The sequence below is a fragment of the Coturnix japonica genome, chromosome 1 (assembly GCF_001577835.2).
Source record: "Coturnix japonica isolate 7356 chromosome 1, Coturnix japonica 2.1, whole genome shotgun sequence".
NCBI lineage: Eukaryota > Metazoa > Chordata > Aves > Galliformes > Phasianidae > Coturnix > Coturnix japonica.
This window is the reverse complement of record NC_029516.1, coordinates 60,959,700-60,972,695: the sequence shown is the minus strand read 5'-3', so window position 1 is coordinate 60,972,695 and position 12,996 is coordinate 60,959,700. Positions and strand designations below refer to the sequence as shown.

The 12,996-nt window shown below is 50.6% G+C and overlaps 1 protein-coding gene across 1 annotated transcript in view; it reads left to right on the top strand.

The window, feature by feature from the left end:
* Nucleotides 1-12,996, top strand: part of LOC116653742 (circumsporozoite protein-like) — a 17,413-nt gene that overhangs the window by 2,744 nt on the left and 1,673 nt on the right. The window contains exon 2 of the mRNA XM_032446104.1: nucleotides 6,582-6,792. Coding sequence (XP_032301995.1) covers nucleotides 6,582-6,792 — 211 coding nt within the window. The remainder of the gene's footprint in view (nucleotides 1-6,581; nucleotides 6,793-12,996) is intronic.

The following is a 12,996-nucleotide window of genomic DNA, read 5'->3' as shown; positions in this document are numbered from 1 at the left end:
TATATTGCTTGCCATGGAAATGAAATTTCATTAATTCCACAAATCCACAACATAGTATGTGACTGAAAAGAGTGTTTTCATGCTGTACTTCAGCTTGTCTTAAAAACTGCCCCCATGATCTCCATGCAGTCTCTGCTTTGGTGCTGGTCTGCTACAGCATCGCTTGAAATGGTAGCTTCTCCTTCAGGGAAGTGCCCAAGCAATGAGTCCCACACAGGGTGTAATCTGCTCACAACAGCAGCTGGGTCACAGCCATCCACTCTGCTGACATACAGGTACAAGCCTTTGCAATCAAATCCCATGCAGTAGAGATGAGGAAAAAAAGGGTATCAGGACACACTATCTGCTCCATCATCTGTCTAACAGTAATCCAGGATGTCATTTGCTCCCAAGTTCATTCAGACAAAACTGAATGCACTGAAGAGAATATCAACATTAATCCCGCACAAGTACGCTGACAATTGACTGCGTGCTAATGACCAGCTTGTTTGCATTGTTTCTATTGCATTGTCTTAAAAAACAAACAAACAAATGAACAAACAAAAAACCTCAGAACATAAAAATAGCGAATGCAGAAGAACCAAAGAGAAAGGCAGAAGGACTGCCTGTCAGCCACAGGACCTCGCTGGCTTGAAATTTAGATTTTAAATGTACCTGCACCAGTTTGCCAGGATTCCTCATGAGAAAGAATGGTGCTGACTGCAATGGTGGAGAAGGAGCCAGGTCAGATGGCAGCTTCTTCTTCTCTGCTTCCACAGACAGTTTACACTGCTTACTTCTGAAAGCAGAGAGCTGCAATGACATTGAGAGCTGCTCTGCACTCGATTTGGTCCTATCTGGTTCACTTTTCGAAAACTCTATGCTTTCCCATGCTTATTGAAATAGAAACAGTCACCTTCCATTCAGAATAAAAGGTACGTTTTGATGATTTAGCTCCAGAAGCAAACCCTCTTGATTTCTGAAATCAGGATTTCTTTACATGCAATATTGTGAAAAAGAGCAGCAGAAATTACTCAGGAGATGCTTAGTAGCAAAGGTGGAAAAAGAAATGAATGTTTTTCAGGACTCTAAGGAGTTCCAAGCAGCATGCTATTTATATTTGTCATTTTCTTTGTGCTTCAGAACCAGACTGATGCCTCTTCTCCTGTTTTGAGAAACTAAAGGTACAATAAGTTATTCTACTCTGAGACAAGATGCCCTGTTGTTGTCTCCTTCTCTCTAACAGCTTGTGACCAGCCACCACACCCCAAGAAATTATACTTTCCTTAGATATGCACTTCTTTCTCCTACAGAAAAGTAAAATCATAGCTCATATTAAGATGTGAACGTCTCTCTGAGATAGGCTGAATTGGGGAGGCAATGAGATCCTTACAGGTGACATTAGTGATTTTTCAAAGTGTGGAGTCATTGCATGTTTCCCCACTCCATCCCAACAGGGTACTGCCATGTTGCCTGAAAAGAGCCTCCTGCAGCCAGAAGGGTCAGCTATTTGCCCTCTACCACTTTATTTTGGGGTATTTTGGGTATTTGGGACCAAGCGACGTGGCAACGGGAAGGGTCAGTGATCGACCGGGGTGTCTTTCGAATGCCCCCTGTGAGTTAGAGAGCAACTTGGGTATATTAGGCCCAAAGTGGCACCACCCATCTGCCGAAGCACAGAAGGGCCACTCGATAATCCCGGGGTTTGGAGCTCGGCGATGAGGCTTCTCCAAAGTCACCTTCCAGCCCGCTATGAGCACTAGGTATTACTATATGTTTACATTTTCACATATTACGATAAGGGCGCGTAATAACTATTGCTTATTGCTCATTGCTAGGTTAAGCTAGTTGGCTAGGTCATCGACTATTGCGACATTCGTATGTGCTAATGCGTAGTTGCTATCACCTAATTCTCAAGAATATAATACTATTGACTAATTGACTATAAGCGTTTCGTGGGGTTGTCTGACGCAAAAACGTAACAAACAAACCGAGCAAGATCTCACCATTGAATTGTGTGTGGCATCCACTACCGGGCTACACCCCTAGAGGCTCTTAAGTTGAATACGGGGGTACCACTATTCCTACAAATACTAGGCAACCATATCAGTAGGCAAGTAGCACATTGGGGTGAATATATGTATGTATGCTTTTTTGCTGAAAGGTCCTTGTTCTACCTAAAGCATTATGTTTGTGGGTGTAAACAACCAAGTGGCTATAGCTAGGAGGTCTAGCTAATATACAGTGTAAAATCACGTTAGTTGATTGAAGCTGCTTTCTATAGATTATTCTCTGATGTATTTTTAGAACCAGGTGATCAGCAGGATGTAGTAGTTAATGAGAAGCGCACCTCCCTGGGGTAGTGTCTGCCTCATTGAATCGGGATGCTAGATTGTTCCGCGGTTTGGTCCTCTCATGAAGAAGGCACCTGTGCAGGCATTCTGAGAATGCTTGTGCCGACCTGGTCATGTCAGAAACTCTGGTGGCGCCAAGTGCATCTCCATGCAATTGAAGGTATGGCCGCTTCTGGGCGCCGCGCCATCGCAACTCGAGCCTTGATTACACGTTGAGGGCATAAGCTGGGTTCCTCTTAAATGAAACAGACCCAGAAAATGTTCTCTAGTCACACCTCAAGTATTTTGGCTGCAAAATGGTGTTCAGACAGAAGTTACTTAATCATAGAATCAAAGAATGGCTTGAGTGAGAAGGAATCTTAATGGCCCCCCAGTTCCAGTTCCTGGGTATGGGCAGGATTGCCAACCACCAGATCAGGCTGATCAGGATCCCATCCTTGAATGCCTCCAGGGATTGGGCATCCACAGCTTCTCTGGGCAGCCTTTGTCAGTGCCTCACTGCCCTTGGAATAAAGATCTGCCTCCTGAAATGTAACACTTTGAGCAGTCCAGTGCTGAGCATGAGTGGGCTATGCAGCATCCTGGGATGTTTCACACCCCAAAAGGACCTGTGCTGTGCAGATGTAGGGTCCCCTTAACTATCTGTTGAGCAGCCAGAGCTAGAACATACTAAAATGTATATACAGGGTGAATGCCAGGCCCTCAGCACCGCAGGTTTTGCTCCACAGACTGGTTCCTATTTGTCCATAGTTCCTCATGTGAGCACAACCTCTGATGCCACCAGCACCCCCAGGTGATTGAAGCCAATTCCTCCTCCATCCCCAGCTTATCCATGTCCAGGAAACAAGCACAATGGATACAGGGGACCAAGCTCTGCCCAACATCACGTGAGCAAACCAGAATCCACAGATGAGAGCATAAGTGAATCTGCACAGTTAATGTTATTCCTTTACACGCTGAGTGGGTGTCCACCACCCTGAAGCAGATCTAGGTACTGTCAGGAAAGGCTCAGTGTAAAGTTGTACGATTCAGTTCTTCATACCCATCCCCAGGCTTATTTGGATGCTGTAGGAAAAAGCAGAGTTTTTAAAGAACGAAACTTAATCTGTACCTTACGGAGATAAGATCATCCATATTTGCTACAGTTCACAATTTTCACACAGGGAAAACCCCTATTTCCATTTATTCCATTTAAGTAACACAGGGCAAGGCCCCTCCACATTTTGTTGTACCTTTTAATGATGGAGGTTGTTTCAGAAGAAGCTTAGTAAGGTGTGTAGAACTGCAGTCTGAAAAATAAGCTGATGGAGTGGGGATGGTGTGTGCTCTGAAGAGCCTTCCCAGCACCCAGGCTCCCCCAACGGAGGACGCTGGAGAACCTGCTGGAGACAATGCTTCCCCGATGAATGATGCAGGTGGAGCTGCTGGAGACGCTGCTCCCCCGATGAACTATGCAAGTGAATCGGCTGATTACGGCGCTCCCCAGAGGGACGATGCTGGAGAAGCTGCTGGAGACGGTGCTGCCCAGAGGGACGATGTTGGAGAAGCCGCTGGAGATGCTGCTCACATGACGAAGGATGCTGGAGATGCGGTTGGAGACGTCACTTTCCCAATGTATGATGCTGGTAAAGCTGCTGGAGATGGTGCTCCCCAGAGGTTTTTCCCCGATGAATGATGCTGCTGAGGCTGCTGGAGACGGTGCTCCCTGGCTGCTGGAGACTTGTGACCTCCCTGACTCCACCCCAGGTGCACGCAGGCACCACCTACCCAATAACCAACATCTCCCCCCTCTTTATCATCTGCAAGCCCCTGTAAAGGTTCCCCCACGTACTCCCTGTTTCCCCAAAAGTGATTATCACATTTAAGGCTATTCCGCAAACAAATCAAACATTAAACATATGCAAAAAACTATTAGACTGTCATAATAACATACCAAAGTGATGCAGCTGCAGTGCCTACAAACCTGAAAACACATAACAACAGCTATCTGCCTGTTGCTGTATGGCAACACTTATCCAACTTGAAAAGAACTGTGCATTCAAGTTCACAGCACAGTGCACAATGGAGTTACAATTTTTCCAAGTTCAATGTAACACTATTGTACAGAATCTTCATGGCATTCCAGTTCAGTCCAGTGTGCATTATAAATGTCACACTCTATAACCAAATAACAAGACAAAAACATATTCGTTGTGCAGAATCGTTCCAAATGTCCACTGCTGGGGGATTATCCAGGAACAAGGTCTCCCCCGCTCACGAACTATCAGTCCAGCATGAAGGCTGGATTCCCAGTTCGTACCTTCAGGCACATTGGGAGCGATGCTGTCTCATGTGCTGTTACCAGCAATCCGCTGGCCAGTGTTGACGTCAATTCACTGGTTCACTGGAGACATTAACAAAGCAGAGGCTGACCAAAACCGGTGCTGAAATGTTTGGATCCTCATGGTGTGCAGGATGGCTCGTTGTTTGGTGCCGGCTTAACCCAACGTGCCGGCAGCCAGCGGGGCCCACTTGGGGTCCCGACACAGGCGTATCCCGTGCCCATGATGAGGATGGCATAGGGTCTGGGAGACATGACCCTCCGTCAGGTCTGATCAGGACCTGACCTATTGGAGTCCATTCAGTCAGCTGATGGTCTCCCATCCGATTCTCTAGATGATTTAAACTAAACAGTGCACGCAGGAGGAGAGCGTGTGGGCACAACTCAGGCCCCTCCAGCCCTCCCGCCTCTTTAAAAGTGCACGAAGATGCCCCTTCAAGGTCTGATATGCACACTCCACAGTAGCCTGGACGGTGCTGTTTGCCAGGAATGCTGAAGGTGTGCTTAACGCCCCAAGCTGTACACCAGTGTCCAAAACATGCATTTCTATATCCTGGGCCATTGTCAGTCTTTAACTCCCTGAGGTGCACCATGACAGCTCAAAACTCTGGGGCTCACCCTGCAGGAAACGTGTTAGCTGAATGGCAACCTGGGCAATTCTGTGACAACTGAGATGTGGAACATCCTGTGCAGCAACAACGCTGACTGATGGAACTGCCCACGCGACACTTCAGCAGCCGCACACAGACCAACTGCAGCCATGCAGCAAGCGGCACCAGCACACGGATTCCCCCCCACAACCCCGGACGCCGTCCCGACCACCCCTCCCACAAACGGCACCGTTGGCTCCAGCGGCCACTCTCAGGCCAGGATCACAATGGGAGTGTGGCAACGTCTGCACCAGTATCCACCAGAAACTCCAGGGTCGTATGGGGTCAACAAACCAACAATGTGTATGCAGACCCGGAGACCCCCAGCTCCCCGACCCACCAGCACCGAAAAACACAATCTACGGGCATTTATCTCAGGGATCAGATCGCACCCGGTCAGAATGCATTCTTGTGCCTGATGGTCCCAGCGTTCAGCAGCCTCGGCTGCTTCCCTTCCCAAGTCCTGATCCGGGGCTAATAATAGGGTTTTCTTCTCAGCTAATGAGGCCTTTTGTTTCTCTACCTCTTCTACTGTCCCTCCCTCTTTTGTCTCCTCTCGATCATCTGCCTCCTGTTGTTCAGTCTTCTCCTCCTCCCCCTCTGAATCAATAGGCCGCAACGAGGTGTTAATGGCTCGCCCTAACTCCCGCTTCCCCTTGGCCGACTCAGTTAACTTTCTAAGGGCGCCAAGGGGGGGTAGCAGCTTCTGCACCGCTTCGTCCCCTACCCAAGTCCGCTCACAGAGCTCCTTGCTAGCTTTCTCTAATGCCGACCGACTGACACAGTGAGAAGCTTCGTCAGCCAGACTTCTCCGCATCATCCACTTAATAAGCGGATCGAGGTCCTCATAATTCACTTCACACCACACCCGTGAAGCCATTTCCCACAGTATACTCACCCACTGTCCAAAATCAGAACTATAATGGAGTTGCTGTCTCACACACACGCTCTGGACCCATCTCACCACATCACGTTCCGGGACACCAATTGTCGCCTCCTGATCCGGCGAGAAAACAAGGCTGCCTAGTGAAAGTATGATGCCTCCATGCACAGGGAACAGATGGGACTCACACACAGTATGTAACGCCAAAAGTACATGTTTAATGCCTCAAAACAAACTATATAGTGGTACAGGTGAACGCCCCTGGTAGATGCGTGTGACCTCACTGCTGGAGACGGTGCTCACACAATGAACAATGCTGGTGAAGCTGCTGGAGGTGGGGCTTCCCCTGATGAATGATGCTGGAGAAGCTGCTGGAGACAGTGCTGTTGGAGATGGTGCTCCCCCGATGAACGATGCTGGAGAAGCTGTTGGAGATGGTGCTCCCCCGATGAACGATGCTGGAGAAGCTGCTGGAGATGGTGCTCCCCCGATGAACGATGTTGGAGATGCAGTTGGAGACGGTGCTCCCCCGACGGATGATGCTGTAGAAGCTGCTGGAGATGGTGCTCCCCCGATGAACGATGCAGGAGAAGCTGCTGGAGATGCAGATGCCTGCTCCTCCGATGAACGAATGCCTGGAGAGCAAGTTCTGGAGAAGTGCTGCCCGCCGACGGATTTGATGCGTAGAAGCTACTGGATATGGTGCTCCCTGGAGGGACCGATGCACAGAAGCTGCTGGAGATGCTGCTCCCACCCGATGAACGATGTTGGAGATGCAGTTGGAGAACGNGTGCCCCCCGATGAACGATGCGGAGAAGTTGTTGGAGATGGTGCACCACTGAAATGAACGATGCTGGAGAAAGGTGCTGGAGAATGCTACTGCCCCTCGATGTAGGGATGTTGAAGATGCAAGTTGGAGACGATGCTTCCCCCGACGGATGAATGCTGCATAAGCCTGCCTGGAGATGGGTGCTCCTCGATGACGATCCTGGAGAAGCTGCAGGAGATGGTGCTCCCCTGATGAAACGATGCCTGGAGAAGGTGCTGGAGATGCTACTGCACACCGATGCTACGATGTTTGGAGATGGGAGTTGGAGGCGGTGCCTCCCCAATGAACAAATGCGTGAAAAGCAGTAGGCGATGGGTTGCTCCCTCCGATGAACGATGCCTGGAAAGCGCTTCAAGATGTTCTGACCCCCCGATTTACGAATGTTGGAGATGCAGTTGGAGAACGGTGCTCCCCACGGACGGATGATGCTGGAGAAGCTGTTGGAGATGGTGCTCCCCTGATGAATGATGCTGGTGAAGCTGCTGGCGATGGTGCTCCCCCGATGAACGATGCGGAGAAGTTGTTGGAGATGGTGCTACCCTGATGAACGATGCTGGAGAAGGTGCTGGAGATGCTACTGCTTCGATGTACGATGTTGGAGATGCAGTTGGAGACAGTGCTCCCCCGATGAACAATGCTGAAGAAGGGCAGTAGGCGATGGTGCCCCCCGATGAAACGATGCTGGAGAAGCGGCTTCAGATGTCCTCCCCCGATTTACGATGTTGGAGATGCAGTTGGGACGGTGCTCCCGACGGATGATGGTGGAGAAAGCTGATGGAGATTGGTGTACCCAGATGAACGATGCTTGAGAAGCTACTGTAGATGCTGCTTTATCGATGGATGATGGTGGAGAAGATTTTGGAGATGGTGCTCCCCTGATGAACGATTCTGTAGATGGTGTTGGAGATGCTACTCACCCGATGTACGATGCTGGAGATGCAGTTGGAGATGGTGCTCCCCGGACGGATGATGCTGGAGAAGGCCGCTAGCAAATGGTGGCTCGCCCCCCGATGAACTGAATGCTGAGAAAGAAGTTGTTATGGAGATTGTGCTCAGCCCCCGATTGAATGAATTGCGGAAGAAGCTGACATGCAGGATGGTTGTTCCCGGCCATGTACGATGTTGGAATGGATGCATTGGAGACGGTGCTCCCGCCGATGAACGATGGCTGGAGAAGCAGTTGGCGATGGTGCTTCCTCCGATGTACGAGGTTGGAGATGCAGTTTGAGACGATGGCTCCGACGATGGATGTTGATGCTGGAGAGAGAGCTGCAGATATGGTGCTCCCACGATGTAATGATAGCTGGAGGAAGCTGATGCAGATTGGTGCTCCCCCAATGTATGATGTTGAGAGATGCAGTTTGGAGAACGTGCTCCGCACCCCGACGTATGGATGGTGGAAGAAGCTGCTGGAGATGGTGCTCACCTGATGAACGATGCTGGAGAAGGTGCAGGAGATGCTACTCACCCGACGGATGATGGTGGAGAAGCTGCTGGAGATGGTGCTCTTCCGACGGATGATGCTGCAGAAGCTGCTGGAGATGGTGCCCGTCCGAATGGAAACGGATGCCTGGAGAAGCTGTTGGTGATGGTGGCTTCTCCCGCCGAATGATTGCTTGAGAAGCTGCTTGCAGATGTTGGGCTCCCCGATGTAACAATGTTGGCGATGGCCATTGGAGTGGGTGCTCCCCCGACGGATGATGGTGGCGAAAAAGCCTGGCTGGACGATGGTGCCTCTCCTTCCGATGAACGATGCTGCAGTAGCTGTTGGAGATGGTGGTCTTCTGATTAACGATGCTGTAGAAGGTGCTGGAGATGCTACTGCTTCGATGTACGATGTTGGAGATGCAGTTGAGACAGTGCTCCCCGATGGATGATGCAGGATTAGCTGCTGCAGATGGTGCTCCCCCGATGAACGATGCTGGAGAAGTTGTTGGAGATGGTGCTCCCCCGATGAACGATGTTGGAGAAGCTGCTGCAGATGTGCTCCCCTGATTTACGATGTTGGAGATGCATTTGGAGACGGTGCTCCCCCGACGGAACGATGGTGGAGAATGCTGTCTGGATGGTGCTCCCCCGCAATGACGATGCTAGAAGACTATGGAGATGGTGGCTCCCCCAATGACGACGCTGGAGAAGCTGCCTGAGCATGTGCTCCCCCGATGTACGATGTTGGAGATGCAGTTGGAGATGGTTCTCCCCCGACGGATGATGGTGGAGAAGCAGTTGGCGATGGTGCTCCCCCAATGAACGATGCTGGAGAAGCGGCTGCAGATGTTGCTCCCCCGATGTACGATGCTGGAGAATCGCATTCTGGAGACGGTGCTCCCCCGACGGATGATGGTGGAGAAGCTGCAGGAGATGGTGCTCTCCCAACGGATGATGCTGGGGAAGCAGTTGGCGATGGTGCTCCCCCGACGGATGATGCTGGAGAAGTTGCTGAAGATGGTGCTCCCCCGATGAACGATGCTGGAGAGCTGTTGGAGATGGGGTGGCTCCCCCTGAATGAATGAATGCTGGTGAGGCTTGCTGGCGATGGTGGCTCCCCCGATGAATGGATGGATGCGGAGAAGTTGTTGGAGATGGTGCTACCCTGATGAACGATGCTGGAGAAGGTGCTGGAGATGCTACTCCCCTGATGTAGGATGTTGAAGATGCAGTTGGAGACGATGCTTCCCCGACGGATGATGCTGCATAAGCTGCTGGAGATGGTGCTCCCTCGATGAACGATGCTGGAGATGCTGCTGGAGACAGGGCTACCCTGACAGACAATGCTGGAGAAGGTGGTGGAGATGCTACTCACCTCGATGTATCGATGTTGGAGATGGAGTTGGAGCCGGTGCTCCCGGCCGATGAAGCAATGGCTGAGAATCTCGCAGTAGCGAGGGGACCCCCGCAGTGAACGATGGGCTGGAGCAACGCGGCTTCAGATGTTCCTCACCCCGATGTAGCGATGTGGTGGTTGGAGGATGCAGTTGGAGACGGTGCTCCCCGGACGGATGATGCTGGGGAAGCATGTTGGAGAATGGGTGCTCGCCCTGCTGAAAGATGCTGGTGATAGCTGCTGGCGATGGTGCTGCCCCCGATGAACGATGCGGAGAAAGTATGTGAGATTGGTGCCTACCTCTGATGAACGATGCTGGCAGGAGGTGCGCGGAGAGTGCTACCTGCTTCGATGTAACGTATGTTTGGAGATGCAGTTGGAGACAGTGCTCCCCCGGATGGGACTTTGAAATGCAGGATTAGTCTGACTGCAGTATGGGTTGCTCCTCCGATGAAAACGATATTGGAGGAAGCTGCTGGAGATGGAGCTCCCCCGATATACGATGTTGGAGAAACAGCTGCAGATGTTGCTCCCCTGATTGACGATGTTGGAGATGCAATTTGGAAGTCGGTGGCACCGCCCGACGATGATAGTGGAGAGCTGCCTGGAGAATGGTGCCCCCCCGATGAACGATGCTGGAGGAAGCTACTGGAGATGGTGGTGCTCCCACCAATGAACGACGCTGGAGAAGCGCTGCATGATGTTGCTTCCCCCGATGTACGATTGTGGAGATGCAGTTGGGAGATGGTCTCCCTGACGGATGATGTGGAGAAGCAGTTGGCGATGGTCTCCCCATCAATGAACGATTGCTTGATAGAAGCGCTGCATTGATTTGCTCCTATCCGATGTATTTTCGGATGCCTTTTGTTTTTTGATGGATGCATGCTGTTGATGACTTGTGTGCTCCTCCTTTGTATCTGGATTGATGGTGGAGACGCTGCTATTTGGAGATGGTGCTTCTCTCATTATTCGGATATGATTTGTTCTTTGGGTTGAAGGCAAAGTTGGCGATGTGTTTGCTCCGGTGCGACGGATAATTTGTGCTGGTGAAAGTTGCTGTAGATGTATGTGTTGTCTCTTCTGTTGTTTTTTTTTACTCGGATTGATATTACGATTTGTCTTTGGTAGAAGTCCTGTTTGGTGTATGGTGTTGCTCGCCTCTCCGTACGCATATTGTTGGTATGGCTGTTGTGGATGTGAAGTCCTGCGGCATGATTTGCTCCCTTGGTTTGTGTGTTTTTTGTTTTCCCGTATGTGTACCTATATTTGTTGGTGATATGTTGGCATGTGTATATGGCGGTGCTCCCTTCGGTCTGATCGTATTGATTGGTGGTGAGAAGTCTGCTGAGAGGGTTGCTTTCTGCTTTTTTGCCTTGTATTTGTAAGCGATTGCTTTTTTTGTGGTTGTCTATGTTATTGTCTGTTGGTAGAGGTGTGTTTGGGTCTCTGTGCTGATTTTATATTCTGATGCGTTTGTTAGATAGGTGCGTTGTGAGTATGCTTACTGCTTTGATTTTGTACGATGTTGGAGATGTAGTTTGGAGATCATTGGGCTTTTTTTTTTTTTTTTTTTTTTTTTTTTTTTTTTTTTTTTTGTTTTTTTTTTTTTTTTTTTTTATTTGTTTTTTTTTTTTTTTTTTTTCTTTTTTTTTTTTTTTTTTTTTGTTTCCCCGCGATGATGATGCAGGAATTATGCTGCTGCAGATGGTGCCTTCCGTCCCGATGAACGATGCTGGAGAAGTTGTTGGAGATGGTGCTCCCCCGATGAGCGATGCTGGAGAAGCTGCTGGAGATGGAGCTCCCCTGATGTACGATGTTGGAGAAGCAGCTGCAGATGTTGCTCCCCTGATTTACGATGTTGGAGATGCATTTGGAGACGGTGCTCCCCCGACGGCTGATGGCTGAGAAGCTGCTGAGACTGGTGCCTGCCCCCGATGAACGATGCTGGAAGCTTGTTGGCCGATGGTGCTCCCACCGATGAACGATGCCTGGAGAATCGGCTGCAGATGGTTGCTCTCGTGTACTGATGTTTGGAGTATGCAGTTTGGAGACGGTGCTCCCCCGACGGATGATGGTGGAGAAGCTGCTGGAGATGGTGCTCCCCCGATGAATGATGCTGGAGAAGCTGCTGCAGATGTTGCTCCCCCGATGTACGATGTTGGAGAAGCTGCTGGAGATGGAGCTCCCCCGAGTTACGATGTTGGAGATGCAGTTGGAGACGGTGCTCCCCCGACGGATGATGCTGGAGAAGCTGCTGGAGATGGTGCTCCCCCGATGAACGATGCTGGAGAAGCTGCTGGAGATGGTGCTCCCCTGATGAACGATGCTGGAGAAGGTGCTGGAGATGCTACTCACCCGATGTACGATGTTGGAGATGGAGTTGGAGACGGTGCTCCCCCGATGAACAATGCTGAAGAAGCAGTAGGCGATGGTGCTCCCCCGATGAACGATGCTGGAGAAGCTGCTGCAGATGGTGCTCCCCCGATGTACGATGTTGGAGATGCAGTTGGAGACGGTGCTCCCCCGACGGATGATGGTGGAGAAGCTGCTGGAGATGGTGCTCCCCCGATGAACGATGCTGGAGAAGCTGTTGGAGTTGGCGCTATTCTGATGAACGATGCTGTAGATGGTGTTGGAGATGCTACTCACCCGATGTACGATGCTGGAGATGCAGTTGGAGACGGTGCTCCCCCGACGGATGATGCTGGAGAAGCTGCTAGCGATGGTGCTCCCCCGATGAACGATGCTGAAGAAGTTGTTGGAGATTGTGCTCCCCCGATGAATGATGCTGGAGAAGCTGCTGCAGATGTTGTTCCCCTGAAGTACGATGTTGGAGAAGCTGCTGCAGATGTTGCTCCCCCATGTACGATGTTGGAGATGCAGTTGGAGACGGTGCTCCCCCGATGAACGATGCTGGAGAAGCAGTTGGCGATGGTGCTCCCCCGATGAACGATGCTGGAGAAGCGGCTTCAGATGTTGCTCCCCCGATGTACGATGTTGGAGATGCAGTTGGAGGCAGTGGTTCCCCGATGAACGATCCTGGATAAGCTGTTGGCGATGGTGCTCCCCTGATTTACGATGCTGGAGAAGCTGCTGTAGACGTCGCTCCCCAGATGGACAATTCTGTAGACTCTGGTGGAGACGGAACTTTTCCGAT